At 42.4% G+C, this 14,991-nt stretch overlaps 1 protein-coding gene across 1 annotated transcript; it reads left to right on the top strand.

The window, feature by feature from the left end:
* The first annotated feature begins 1,528 nt into the window (after nucleotides 1-1,528).
* On the top strand, nucleotides 1,529-13,252 carry LOC118088228 (protein zyg-11 homolog B). Its single transcript, XM_035121586.2, has 14 exons — nucleotides 1,529-2,500; nucleotides 3,844-4,009; nucleotides 4,885-5,639; nucleotides 6,308-6,448; nucleotides 6,661-6,837; nucleotides 7,940-8,004; nucleotides 9,043-9,142; nucleotides 9,231-9,284; nucleotides 9,422-9,583; nucleotides 10,012-10,059; nucleotides 10,428-10,625; nucleotides 10,705-10,766; nucleotides 11,150-11,247; nucleotides 12,266-13,252. The coding sequence occupies exons 1-14, from the start codon at nucleotides 2,426-2,428 to the stop codon at nucleotides 12,454-12,456; spliced, it is 2,292 nt and encodes a 763-aa protein (XP_034977477.1). The 5' UTR covers nucleotides 1,529-2,425; the 3' UTR covers nucleotides 12,457-13,252.
* The last annotated feature ends 1,739 nt before the right edge of the window (nucleotides 13,253-14,991 follow it).

Genomic DNA, 14,991 nt, shown 5'->3' with positions numbered 1-14,991 from the left:
ACAAAATCTCATCCAACATCCTATGTAAAGTCTGGTGTAAATTACATTGTTGTGTGGAGTATTCAGGTTTTACATAAAACTTTCCATGGTTAAAAACTTACTCTGATGTGTGTAATCTGTGAATGTTTTATGGGACAAAATGGAAATTGTAACAGCATGGTATAAAGTAGAGCTGGTGGAAAGCAAACTATGCCATGAGTTAAGCTTCTTCTTTTCTAATATGTTGCTTTGTAACTTGCTTCATAAATGAGGAAAAAACCAACACCAGTCTTCCCTGCTCATGCAAGCTCTGATTTAACATTGCTAACACTATAGCATGGTACCATATATTGGAGTGTTAGCCTTGTTATGGGTGGTGAAAGTGGAATAACTGCTTAGTGGTGTGCAGCATATGTGCATGTGTTCAAACAGGACTTTAAAAGAAGGGAGCTCTTTTTAGTAACCTTTCACACTAAGAGTGCACTTTAATCAAAAAAAGCTTAAGATTCCTAAAATAATGGGGCATTGCATATAGGAAAAGAGAGCCTTATTTTGTTGTTTGATGAGCTCTGTAGTACCCTGTTTCCCCTTTTTTAATACGTAGTCAGAAAGTAAGCCATGGCAGGGTTTTTAAGCATTTGAGAAATATAAGACATACCCCCAAAATAAGCCATACTTCCGCTCCGCGGAAACCAACCCCCACAGGCACCTCCACTCACAGAGTCACTCCATGCAGCTGGCACTGCAGGAGCGCGATCAGCTCTGAAGTAGCGCTCCAAGAGCTCCGCTTAACAGCTGATCGCGCTCCCGCCTTGCTGGCTGCATCCCCGCGCTCCGCCTTCTCGTCCATCGCCGCCCTGCCGCTTCTGTGCTTGTCGCCACCGCTGGGCTCACTGCTTCTTCCTTGCCTGGCCTGGCCAAGGAGCTTGGAGCGCCCTGCAGCGGCAGGCAGAGCGCCTGAGCCAGCGGCCTCTGCCTGGCCCGGCCTAGGATGCCTGCTGCCCCGCCACCCGGAACCAGTGGCTGCTGCAGCGCCGAGCACTCAAGAGAACTGAGCAGCGCCCTGAGCCAGCGCCCTGAGCTGTAAAAACTGTACCGATAATAAAAAAAATAAGACATCCCACCGAAAGTAAGCCACCCTGTGTTTTTTTGAGGAAAAAAAGTTATAAGACGGTGTCTTAAAAAAGGGGAAAGACGGTACTGTGCTAGCTGTCATTGGAAATTGTTTGATGAGCTCTGTAGTACTGTGCTAGCTGTCATTGGAAATGGAGAAACAGTGAATAAATATTTCAGCCAGAGACCATAATAATAAAATAATAATAATAATAATAATAATAATAATAATAATAATAATAAATACAAATAACTGTTGCCACCAGCAGCAAACTAACAGAATTAAGTTTGATATAGAAACCTGACGCAATAGCCTGATCTTTATTAAAAGCTGTTGCAACAGGGTGTGTCCCCCCCCCCCCGCCCACACAGGAGGAAGGGGAGAGACCCAGAACAAAGGTGTGCAAGCTCTTATATAGAACTGCCCTAGAGTCCAAGACCGCCCCCGGAAACATCATAGATACATCACAGAAGGGGTGTAGCCCAAGACCACCACCCCAGGTCTGTTGGCAGTAATCTGAGCATCCTGGACCCTGCCCCATGCCGCCTCTTGCCCTCTACCAAAAACCCATCAAGTGAAACAAAAGAGATATTTACATTTCCCTATTCCCCAACCGAGTCATTCACACCCTTTTGTCTTCATCTGGGTTCTGGCCACTCTCTTGTCATTATAACTACTTAATTCCTGAATCTACGGTAGGTCACAGGTCACAGGCTCACACCCTGTTCATATCTTGAATGTGCCCTTAAGACAGGATTTGTGAGGACAGGATTTTGTGCGGAAAGAGGCAATGGGGAGATTTCCATTTTGACCTTTCAGAGAAATATTGAGGTCAATTCATTCAGGACCTAAACTGTGGGGTTTCAAACGTGTGGTTTTATATATAGTTATGAACCTTAAAATTATTATAACATCTGGACTAAATTTGCCATTTCAATATTAAACTTGAGAGAAAAAGAGAAAAATGTAAAAAGAAAATGTGTGCTAAGCAAGGTCTAGCGCCCAAACGACTGTATTTATAAATTTGTGACCTAAGAAAGAGAAGCAATGGCTACTCCCATCGCCCTGCACCCATTACTCTACAATCTACTTTGCTCTCTTCTAGAGGGCTCCCCCACTCCACCATTCATCCAAAGGAGGGGGAGGACAAAAACCCTACTCGGAATGCGCATGCGCCTTACTTGCGCCCTCTCCCTCGGATCTTAAATGGCGTTCCTCCCTCTTCAGTCCGTGCTGCGCCGCTTCCGGTGAGCGCTTGCCCGCTTTCCGGTTGCTTCGCACCCCACCCCCTCCACTCCCGTTGGCGGAGTGAATCCCGGCTCCTCGTTCGCAATGGTGCGGTTCCTGCACATCCAGAACCGGCAACGAGCCCCGCTGACCATCTGCGGGGACTGTCCTGCCGTGCAGGTGGGTGGGGAGGCGGGAGGGGGGCGCCTTCCTGGGGGGGAAGCGCGGGGACCTGAGGAACGGTTGACTGGGGAGGGAGGCGAGGCGGCGGAAACAATGGGCGGCAGGAGAAGGAGGGATGAAGTGCTGGGGTTTCGAAAGGGAGGACTCGGGGGGGGGCGGCGGTGTGGGGCCGGAGCCTCTGGGGAGAAGATTCTGCCCGGAGGAGGAGGAAGTTGTCCCGGAGTAGTTCCAGTAGAGTAGTGACTGAGTCCAAAGCACCACCGACTCGCATCCCCGAGTTTTTTCGGGTTTCCAGAAAAGTGGCTGCGTTGGCTGGTTGTGGTAAAAAGAACCCGGAGACTTGGGATCCCTGAAAGACCCTCGCGCGTTTTGTTATGGCTGGAGTTCTTGGACTACGAGCCATCTGGTGGATCCGCGAGATTGCGCACACAGCCTAATAAACTCGCGTTAAAACTTTAGGGTCCCACCCACGAGGCTGGCTGGCTTGGGGAAAGGGAAAACGCGAAGGTTTCTTTCATAGGTCCGCTTGCCATAATGATAACACCACGCTCATCTACTGTATCCGGGTTGCTCTGCTGTGGGTGTTGCTGCTGCCAGGCGTTGCTCAAGAGCAATCCTACTAAACATGGCTACACAGAAGTAAGCCCTAAGAAATTCAGTGTGAGGTTTACCCACAGATCGCTGTAGCCTTAGCCATCTGATTGCGACAGCTGTTGGTTTATTTATTGAATTAATTTGTTTTTGAATTTGTTCACATCTCGTCCTTCCTCCTGGAGCTGCCCAGGGTGGTGGATAAACCCACAATTTAAAAACAAAAAAGTAAAACACTCATAAAATAATTAAAGCATTCTCAAAACTCTGTAACAGTTAAAAACACTCTTCCTTCTGGTGATCTGGGGGTTGCCAAGAACCTTCCTCTTTAAAGTTAATGATGATGAAGATTAAGTGGAAGTGGAGAAGATACCTGGTCTTAAAACCAGATCTTGCCCCCACTGTATCCCATGTAAGTAATAGGGATAGCTGCAGTGTGGCTGGAGACACACGGCACATTTACTATACCCATTTGGGGAGTGTTAGTCATATGGGAACTTGCTATAGGAGTGTTAACAATCCAAGGATAAGCATTCTACAATCCTGAGTAGGGACCTGTTAGGAACATTCATAATAATAATTTGTACTTGCTCTTTTTTTAGTATTGTGTGCTTCACTTAGTGATGGATTAGATACTAAATGCAGATATATAAATTTATTATGTGTACTAAATCAAGCCATGTATTAAGCCACTTTGTGATCCTAAGGAGTTTATTACTGATATGCTGTTGTTTTTTTATGGGTGATAGGCAGAAGCATCTCCATATTCCTTAGTTGACATCTGCTTGAATGCCTTGGTTGCCGATTTAGAAAAATTCTGTATAGAACGGCCTGATGGGTCACTGTGCTTGAAAGAATCTGAAAGGCTTCCTCAAGAAGTGGCTGATCGCTTGCTGCAGACAATGGCATATCGAGGTAACAGTTCTTTTTGTGCTAGCACAAGTGATCTGAACATTAGGTCATTCACAGACAAGAACAGCTTGTTCTAGCTAGCTCATTCTTCTGTGCTGTTTCCCTTCCCTTCCTATAAAATATGCATATCTAGACCATATTGAGCTAGAGGTCTTATGAAATCCTCAAAGGAGCAAAAACTTGGATAAGGATAACATTAAAAATTATGCCCTAGGTATTAACATTTATTTATTTATTTTATTTATATCTTGCCCTTCCTCCCAAAGGAGCCCCAGTCTGTAACTTAGCCATCACATTAGCTTCACCACCATGTTTAGATTTAAATGTAGTTATTTCCAGTGGTCAAGTAGTGGTCTGAAACATGCTGCTTAGTAATATCCCTCATGCTAGGACAAGCAGCAGTAGAATAAACTGCAAACATAAGCAAGTTAAGCATATTTGCATATAGCTCAGTTGGTAGAGCATGAGACTCTTAATCTCAGGGTCGTGGATTCCAGCCACACATTGGGCAAAGATTCCTGCATTGCAGGGGGATCGACTAGGTGACTCTTGTGGTCCCTTCCAACTTTTAAGATTCTATGTTATGCTTCTGTCAGGAATAGTCTATTACCCTTGGAGGATAGTCCATCTGGGTTATATTGCCATCTAGTGTTCACAGGCAGAAAATGCAGAGTTGAGGAAATAGTCTCTACCGTATCACACTGAATAAGTCGCCAGTCCATTTTCTGCTTCCTGCCCAGGTGGTTCTATTTCTACTCACCAGTTTCTCGCCTCACTTTTTGGACTATTGCCTACCATGTAGTAATACAGCCTACTTTAGAAACGACCAGATTTCAGTATACTTGCTCTGACACAGGCTTGTTTTCCTTTCCTAATAGAACTGTTGAATGATGGCACTGTCGGCATTTTCCGAGGCAACCAGATGCGTTTGAAGCAAGCTTGTATCCGCAAAGCAAAGATTTCAGCTCAGTCTTTCCGAAAAGCCTTCTGCCACCATAAACTAGTAGAACTGGATGCTGCAGGGATGAATGACACTGTTACTGTTGCAGATGTTGTGAGTGGGCTTGGCAGCAGTGCATGGATTCAGAACAACCTTCAGTGCCTTGTCTTGGACTCATTAACTCTTTCCCCTACAAATCCTTATGAACGGTGCTTTAGTCAGTTGTCTGGTCTTCGTTCTTTGAGCATTACCAATGTGCTCTTCCGTGATGAAGATTTAGCAGAGGTTGCTACCCTGCCAAGGTTAGAAAGCTTGGATATCTCCAATACTTCAGTCACAAAAATAACTGCACTCCTGGCCTGCAGGCATCGACTTAAGTCTCTAACTATGCATAGCTTGAAATGCTTGAAAATGCCTACACCAAAGTTCTTAGACGTAATAAGAGGACTAAAGCATCTGATTCACCTTGACATCTCAGATGAGCAGCATTCCACATCAGATATTGCCTTTCGTTTGCTAGGCCAAAAAGATATTCTGCCCAATCTTGTGTCTCTGGACATTTCTGGAAGCAAATACATTAACGATGAGGCTGTTGAAGCTTTTGTCAGACAACGGCCAACAATGCGGTTTGTGGGATTGCTCGGGACTGAAGCTGGGTACACAGAGTTCCTTTCAGGAGAAGGAACCTTGAAGGTTTGAAGGTTTTAAATGTTCTATAACTAAAATGATACTGTACTTGAAAATCTAACAAATGGTTTGGGAGGGCAGTTCTTATTCCAATTTGCTTGTAGCCTTGACCCTACATCACGAGTTATTTTTTATTTGGAAAAATAGGTGTGATATTAAAGAATGAATTTAAATGAAATAATAAATTTAAAAAGGGAAATGGAGATTCCTGTCTGTGTGCACAGCAAGTTGTGCAGCGCATGGAGTGGAGTAGCTCTGAAAAGAAATTGTTACTGTCTGGAAAGAAATAGAACACATTAAAACTGTTCAGCTCCATTTTTGCCTAAGGCCTCTGACTAAGCCGAGGTTAGTCTTCAGGCATATTCACTTACCACTTTTCTGGACCCTCAGAAGTGAGAGGGGTGTTGGCATGACAACACTTTGGCTTATCCGCACTATAGTAGTTCTTTTGGGTCATGCTAGTGCATCACAAGGGATGGATGTATTCCAGAACTGCAACCCCACCTCATTCCAGAGTTTGTTTTTGTAAAACACATTCTGATTAGGTTTAGATCTTCATACTTGGTGGATCACCATGTTACTGCAGGGCTTTGTTAGCTACTGAATTTATTAGACCTGAAATGACCATTTTGAGCCTAGTTAGTGAAAATAATGAATTATTTGTATGTTCAAAGGTATCGGGAGGGGAAAATGAAATGCAGATTTCGGAAGCTTTGAAACGCTACAGTGAAAGGGCATGCTTTGTGAAAGAAGCCTTTTTTCACCTTTTTACTCAAACATGCTTTATGAGAATTACAAAGCCTGAAATCCTAAAGGTAAGCCAGATTAGTTTGAATGCAATAACTTCTTGCTAACTATTCCATTGTGGCCAAATTTTATAAATATTACTTAGTCCATTAGCTCGTATCTCCATTCCCCAAAGATGTAGACCTCTGTTTATTCTCATTCATCCATCCTTATTTTTATTGGATTTTTAATTCCATTATGTGCTGTGCTGAATTGGTTCTTTGCATATTTCATGCTGCAGCTTGTGATCATTGGAATGAGGAATCATCCTTTGGACTTGGCAGTACAGTTAACTGCTAGTGCCTGTGCCCTTAACTTAACAAGACAAGGCTTAGCAGCAGGCATGCCTGTTCGCCTGCTTTCCAGCGTGATCCAGCTGCTCCTCAAAGCCATGGAAACCTTTCCTGAACAGCAACAGGTAAGGGTTTTGTGTAGGATACAGTTACAAGTCAACAGCCCTAATAATAGAGCAGATCTTACAACATCTATTATACCAGTAGGAGCACAGTAGGAGATTTGCTGCTCAGATCAGGGCACATGAATCATAGCTGCCAAGTTATCCCTTTTTTTAAGGGATTTTCCCTTATGCTGAATAGGCTTCCTCGCGAGAAAAAGGAAAACTTGGCAGCTATGACATGAATGATAGAACAAATGGTGCACAAGAAAATTACATGGATTTCTTTTCTATTCTCCCTAACTTTTTGTCAGCTTTTAAAATGCCACCTGTAGCCACAGTTTGGAGTGAGAGGTGTGAAATGTTGGCTCTTTTATGACATTGTGTTATGTTTTTTACATATATATATAACTATTTGGGGGCTGGGGAGTGCAGCAGATGTAGCATGTGTGATGCACCATGTGACATAGGTAGAACACACTGGCTCAGTTCACACAACTGTTGCCCTCTCACATGGGTGGGGTGACACACTCACTGCCTCAACACATACACAGGGTTCTGATTGGCATGACTGTGAAGTGGCCCAGTGTGGGTTTAATGTTAGAAACTAGAGAATGCCTGTCCTCCATGCAGCTGTTAACTCTTCCAATATATAGCTCTTCTTCCATTTAGTGCCCAGTCTTTGACTTCGGGAAAGTCAAGGTTCTGTCAGAAGTATAGCTCAGAAATTGTCTTACCTCTGCTTCCATAATGCTGAATAATCTGATCCTGTCCTAGATAATTATCTGTTTTAATTTTTTGTTCTGTATGTTGATGACTTGAGTTTTGTTTCATTTGGAGGGTTTGAGCTGTAGGGTGGTACTCAACTAAGTTATGTTCCTAGTAGACCTATGGAAACCAATGAACCTAAATTAGTCATACTCATGAATTTCAATGGAGTTCAGACACCTAAACTCATGCTCTTAAGCTGCAAAGCATTGAAAACAGGCATTCTTGAACCATCTATCCTGTAAAAATGGATTAGCTTCAAATATTGTAAACTGCCTTTGACGAAGGGTGGTATATAACTTGAATAAGAATAACGAATACAGAACCCTATGGTGCTGAGTTCTTTCTTTCCATATAGCTCCAGAAGAACTGTCTTCTTTCACTATCCAGTGTCAGGATCCTGCAAGACGTTCCATTTAACAGGCAAGTGACTCCAATCTGTTACTGTACAGTAGGAATAGACAGCTCTTCCCAGTATAGTCTGTCTTCCCCCTCACTCAATCTCTAGGATTTCTCCTTTCTGATGAAGACACACCTTCACTTTCAGACATGGGCAAAAAGAACTTTTTAATTTCCCTGCCTGCCCAGTAGGAGGAGTTCCAGAGGCTTCAGTAGAGTGTTCCCTCATGCTACCTTGAAGGCCAGTGCAAATATGATACCAGATAAACTAAAGTTGCTTACCCAAATGGTAGTCCATGTGACTAGTTGCTTCACTTGAGCATGCAGTATTGATGGATGAAGGACATTAGCCAGGACCTGACAAATGGGAGTAAGTGGCCAAGGTGTATAACTGATATAACTTCTGTTGCTATTCATCCGCTGTGTGAGAAAGAAGGAGGGAGAGACAAGAGGCCATAGATTAGTGGTAAAGTTTTTGCATACAGAATGTACCAAGTTCTATCACAGGCATCTCTAGTTAAGCACACATCATGTAGCAGGACTAGAAAATCCCGAGACCTTGGAGTGCTCTTGCGAGTTGAGTAGACAGAACTACACCAGATGAACAAGGGATCTATCTTGTTCCTTTTCCCTATGCCTTGGATTGAATGGCTCAGTTGCTTAGTAATGAGAGACCACTTCAAAAGCTTCTGCTGCTGTTTGTGCTGATAAGGTGGGGTGGGGAATGTCAAGAAACCCTAGTTACTTACCATGTTTTTACAGCAAGTAGACAGCAATGTCTTATTGAAGGGGGGTGTATAGCTCTGATCTCAATGCCTTGACTGGTTGAACACTTCTTAGGAATAGTCAGTTTGGTTCTCCTTTCATTTCTGCATACTAGAAGGCTAGGTTTGGGTTGTAAGCAGGCCCCTCTCATCTGCACTTTGCCTCAGGACAGGATTAATCTCTGCTTAAAAATTGGTGAAAGTGATAGGGGGAAACTGCTTTATCATTCTTGTTCTTTCACTATGACCTGGTTTAGAGTTGCAAAGTGTATACTCTAATAATGCTTTTAATTTTTAGGTTTGCAGCTGCGAAATTTGTTGTCCAGTGGCTTTGTAACCAGGAAAACCAACATATACAAAGAATTGCAGTTAATATAATCTCTATCCTAGCACTTAAGGTATGTGATTTTACATTTTCATCTAGTGCATCTTTATTATCAGAAGCTCTTCCACAAACGGATTTCAAATATGTTGTTTGTTTTTTAGCTTTCAGATGAGCAAGCAGCACAACTTGCTGCCGAGTTCTACATTGTTGTTGGGGTGAGTTGTTGCATCTCCGTTTCCCATAACAGTGAGCAAGGTTTAAGAGGGTTTGGGGAGGAGAGTGCAAGGTTGAAATTTGCATTTCATGTATAATTATTCTGTATAGTTAATGATGTCGTCCTCTTCCTTTACAGAAACTACTTGAAATCGTTGAACAGAAAATAAATCAGAATGAATTAGATACAACTTTCCATTTCACACTGAGCGCACTTTGGAATCTCACAGATGAAGCGCCAACTACGTGTGGGCACTTCATTGATAACAAAGGGTTGGAGCTTTTTATGAGAGTTTTAGAGGTAAACGTGGTAGCTACCTTTCTAACCAGTTGACAAATACAATACTTTTGTTGTTTAGTTGATTAGTCATGTCTGACTCTTCGTGACCCCATGGACCAGAGCACGCCAGGCACTCCTGTCTTGCACTGCCTCCCGCAGTTTGGTCAAACTCATGTTCGTAGCTTCTATAACACTGTCCAACCATCTTGTTCTCTGTCGTCCCCCTCTCCTTGTGCCCTCAATCTTACCCAACATCAGAGTTTTTTTCCAGAGAGTCTTCTCTTCTCATGAGGTGGCCAAAGTATTGGAGCCTCAGCTTCAGGATCTTTCCTTCCAGTGAGCACTCAGGGTTGATTTCCTTCAGAATGGATAGGTTTGATCTTTTTGCAGTATGGATAGGTTTGATCTAGCTACATAAGCCTATAAATTAAACCTATTTCTCTTTGCAGACTTTTTCATCTGACTCTTCAATACAGCATAAAGTTCTTGGCCTTCTGGTAAGAGCAGAATGAAGTGCAGTGTACTAGAATTGTTTTAAAAGTTAATGTGTGCATTTTAAAGGTATTAAATCTGTCATTTATTATTAGAGTAATCCTCCATGCTGTTCTCTTTTCTGGCCTTCATGAAAAGGTGGGAAAAGGAAGTTGATTTTTCTCCTTAAGAGTTGCTATAGCAATGAAATATATACTTCTGGGTTTTTTTTTATTTGCTTGAGGTGCATGACACTTCTCAACAACTAAAGAGATGCTGGCCCATCCTCCTTTGAGGGGAAATTTGTCCACTTTCAATAATAAAGTGACAACGAATTAGCACGGCATTTGCCAACTTGTGTTTTTCACGGTTGTATTTTTTCTATCTTCATCAGAACAATGTAGCAGAAGTGAGAGAGCTGCAGTCCAAGTTAATGCAGAAGGACTTCATAGATCGTGTCAGTGAACTGCTAAGCAGCGCCGAAATGGAGGTGAACTACTTCTCAGCCGGGATTATTTCAAACTTGCTATCTAGAGGCGAACAATCCTGGGCATTGAGTCAAACACTGAGAAGATCCCTCATTGAGAAACTGGTATGGTGACTTAGATTCCATAGTTATTTCGAATGTTTTCAGTGTTGAAAAAGTTGACACTTGGTTCTCTCTGTTACAGCATGCAGCTCTGTTGAAGTGGCCGACACCAGAATGCAAGATGGTAGCCCTGCCAGCCTATAGGTATAACCCTAGTCAAAATATGCCTTGGCCAATAATTATGTATACAGTCTATGGTTACCTGGCAAGCAGGGACCTTCTGGAACATATCAGAAGGGAATAGCCTCAAATGTTCTAAATAACTCGCATAACATTGAACCTTTTTGCTGATATGTATCTGCCAAGCGAACAACAAACCAACACTTATGACTTGTTAGATGTTATTAAACAGATACCAGTATATTTATTGGACAATTGTAATTATTTTTACTAGATCAGTGCTATGTACATAAATAGTTCTGCAATCCATCTTCATTCCCTTGCCTCGAACATCAGTTCCTCCCACCTTTTCTCTGCCAGCCTTAATGCTATTCATGATTCTTAGGCAACTCTTCTTCAATCCATAGGTCCCTCAAGCCTTTCTACCCGTTACTTGACTGCTTTGCATTACCTGGAGTGCAGATTTGGGCAGCATGGGCCATTCTGCACATCTGTTGCAAAACCCGTACGTATGGATGATTTTCTTTTAATAAGCCTATAACTTTCAAGTTCAACCTGTAAAGCCTGTTGGGAATGTCCATGTAGCTCTCCCCAACCCCCCAAAAAACTTGGCAGAAGATGCAATGTAATTTGTACCTTTTCAGACCGAATGCTTTGGTGATCAGCTCAGTCCCTGCATTTTTTTGTCCATGCTCAGAGGGTGATTTATGCTGCTCCCTTCTCTCCCTCCCTCCTCCTATTATTGCAATAAGGTATTCATACTGTGAAACTGTGGTGGGAGTTAAGTTCCTGCTGCCTTTAACTGCAAATGCATCTTTAGAATTTTCCTGGCAAGTATGTGAGGTCTACCAGGCCCCAGATGTGTAGAACAGGTAACTGGGTTTGCCGGTGCCTTTTCACACACACGGACTTTAGTTCTCTCTTACCTGGTAATTGCAGCATGCAACATGCTTCTGTTTGTGCCACACTATAATAGCTATTCTGTTAGGAGGGTTGTGTGTCTAGAGAACCCTGTCTTGGTGTAGGGAAATAAACTTATAATTCCTTCAGGGTGCATTCTTACCTTCAGTTATGTCACACGAACTGCAGCAATGAACACCTTTTAAACTCCGTACCTCTCTGCAGAAATACAAACTGAGTACAGTTGTACCTTGGAAGTCGAACGGAATCCATTCGTTCCAAAATGTTCAGAAACCAAAGCACTGCTTCTGATTGACTGCAGGAAGCTCCTACAGCCAATCAGAAGCTGCAGAAGCCCCCATCAGGCGTTTGGCTTCCAAAAATAGTTTACAAACCGGAACGGTCACTTCTGGATTTGCGGCGTTTGGGAGCCAAAACATTTGAGAACTAAGCTGTTCAAAAACCAAGATAAGACTGCTGTGTCTGTGCTTAAAACTTCTGTGTTAAATGAGGAATCTCAATGGCCTGAAGTCAGGAGTGAAGTGGGAGTAGAAATGAAGCTAGAGTGGTTTTGTTCCATTCATGTTGGATCATCTAATAAACAGATTTTTGTTTCTCTTCAGCTGCCAGGTACTGTTCCATGTTAATAGAAGAGAATGGGCTGAAGCATTTATATAATATTAAAGAAAATGACCAGAGCGATCCAGATGTCCAGTATCTAACAAGCGAGATACTATCTTATGTGGACACTCACATGAAATATTATGGGAAGCCTAAACAGCGAAAGGAGATACAAGCCAAGTCAAATGGATAACCGAGGGCACGGCTATTTCTTTCATTCTGTAATGTGCAGAAGCTGCGATGGTGATTTCTTAATGCTTTCTCAGGCATTTCTGATCAAGATGGTCCTCCTTGTAAGAGCTGAGGATACTTGTATGGCATGCACATCTGGAAGTCTCAGACAAGTAGCTTTAATTTGTAACTTGCCTTCTGAAAAGGGAAACGGGGCACCATCCCTAGAGAAAACTGCTTAGTAGCTGACTACAGGGCTTGAAAAGTCTGTTGGTTTCGTAAGCCACCAATTTCATATGGTGGTGGTGGACACTGCAAATGGAGGCTTTAAAAGCTACTTGTTCTCTTGCCAGGAATCTCTCTTCTTGTCAGTCCAGGAACTCTTCCATTTTTTGTCCATGCCTTACCACCAGTAAACTCTGTATTGCTTGTGGTAGCCGAGAGAAAATAGGATTGGCTCAGCCTTGGAGAAACACTTCTAAAATCCCATGCGGTGAGGGAAGAGGGGTTTTGAAAATCCTGGGCAAGGGAGCGGTAGGTTGTTTCAACTAAAATGTTGAATTAGTCTTCAACAGGCTGTTAAGCCAGTCCAAAGCGTTCATGAGGGGCTTACACACATTCTATGTGCATTTTGTACAGGGGAGATTCTGGCTTTGTCAATTGTATATTGCCACAACCCAACACAAAAACCCTGTGCATCCACATTGTTTATGAGTGTACGCAAACTATTTTTGTACTTGGAGGGGGGAAATCTTTCAAGATACTTTCTAGGTTTTCATACTTAAAATAAAAGGCATGTCCAATGATGGTACAGAGAAGTGACTGCAAGTTTTTTCTTTAATCAAACCAGTTGGTTTGAAGGGCGAAATGAAGACTTCACAAGGATTATCATACTATTATGGAAAGCAGTAACTTTATAGTAGAGGAGGCATAGCTGAAAATTTTCATCCATGGTGTTGAGTTTCCAAAGGAGTGACAGGATGTTAGGGCTAAGCTAGATGTTATGTATTAACCTCTCCTCTGAGAAAAACAGATGGAGGTGAGTGGTTTTAGATGGAAAGTGCAGGCCAGGCATGACAAACCTGGCCCTACAGATGTTTTGGGACTACAACTCCCATCATCCCTGACCACTAGTACTGTTAGCTAGGGATGATTGAAGTTAGTCCCAAAACATCTGGAGGGCCGAGTTTGCTTATGCCTGGTGTAGGCAGTCAAAGGGCTCCACATTCCTGCAATGTGCTTTTAAATTGTGCCCCCTCTACTTCAAAGAAGAGCTTGCACAGAACAGCCGGCTTGTGTAGCCATAACATCTAGTTTGGCCTTTGCTCACTGATAGAGAGGGAAAACTAGCTCAGGCAAGTGTTTCACCCATTTATGTACTGCAGGCTCTTGATAATCCTGCTCATCTCCCCTCTTATAAATTAAGCACAAGCCATCATTGTTATTGTGCAATTGGCAAAATGTGTAATAGCTGTAGTTGGTGATGCAGATGCTCATGTATATGACAAAGAGATGTCCCAAATGGCCCCATTGCACAACTCTTGTTGCATTTCCACTCTGGTTTTTGGGCCAAAGTTATATTCCACACCCATATGAACCACAATTATCCTGTTTCTCCGAAAATAAGACGTAGCCATAAAATAAGCCATAGCAGGATTTTTAAGCATTCAAGGAATATAAGCCATACCCCGAAAATAAGCCATAGTGATACACAGTTTAACCTTGTAGGTTAAACTGTACCATACTTAATAAAAAAATAAGACATCCCCTGAAAATAAGCCATAGTGTTTTGTTTTTGAGGAAAAATAAATATAAGACTGTGTCTTATTTTTGGAGAAACACGGTATTCAAAGATTTATCTTGTGGATCAGAAAGTAGTCATGATTTTATAGCCCAATTATGAGCAACTTGCTAAGAATAAGTGGTGATTGCACATTCCTTTGAAAACAAAGAGCTATCACATCTGCACTATTTTCTGACAGTATTTCTTGTGTTTGTTTAAATAGGTGTGTACCTCTTCATTTTATGTTTGGCCTTTAATGATATTTCTGAATGTCACAACAAGACAATTTCTCTTTTACTAAAAGCAAACTATCATGTTGGCCAATGCTACTTGCATTCCTTTTTCTGAGTTAAGCTCCTGAAGCTTAACTGTTCATCCCATTTTGCAGATGTCAAAGGCAGGAGTAGCTTTCCTATTTTACTAGAAAAGCTTTATCCGTATCCATTTCATGGACCGTGAATTAGTGCATTAGGGTGCTGCAAGCCAAGTTCTCAAATATTTTTGGTACGCTGAAGGTGATGCCAACTGTTCTCACATACGATAAACTGCATATGAGTTTAGAGGTCTTCTAAAAAGGAGCATTTTTACCTTTCTAAGAACTTTGCACCTCCCTTACGCCCTCCTGGATGGACACTGAAAGAATATTCTGTATGACTATAAAGGCATTCTAGCAGTGGTGTTGAAACCAAGAATGAGGATGAACATCCTAAGAAGACAGGTCTTCTCTTAACATCCTCTGAAATTATCAACATGACTTTGCCTTTCTGCTATTGG

This window comes from Zootoca vivipara, chromosome 7, assembly GCF_963506605.1.
Source record: "Zootoca vivipara chromosome 7, rZooViv1.1, whole genome shotgun sequence".
Taxonomy (NCBI): domain Eukaryota; kingdom Metazoa; phylum Chordata; class Lepidosauria; order Squamata; family Lacertidae; genus Zootoca; species Zootoca vivipara.
This window is presented reverse-complemented; position numbering and strand designations above follow the sequence as displayed.

What these genes read in the sequence shown, in the direction of transcription:
- LOC118088228 (XM_035121586.2), top strand. Translation starts at nt 2,426, where the DNA reads ATGGTGCGGTTCCTGCACATCCAGAACCGGCAACGAGCCCCGCTGACC. An exon ending in GGGACTGTCCTGCCGTGCAG is followed by an intron (nt 2,501 to 3,843) that starts GTGGGTGGGGAG and finishes TATGGGTGATAG; the next exon opens with GCAGAAGCATCTCCATATTC. An exon ending in AGTTCTACATTGTTGTTGGG is followed by an intron (nt 9,285 to 9,421) that starts GTGAGTTGTTGC and finishes CTTCCTTTACAG; the next exon opens with AAACTACTTGAAATCGTTGA.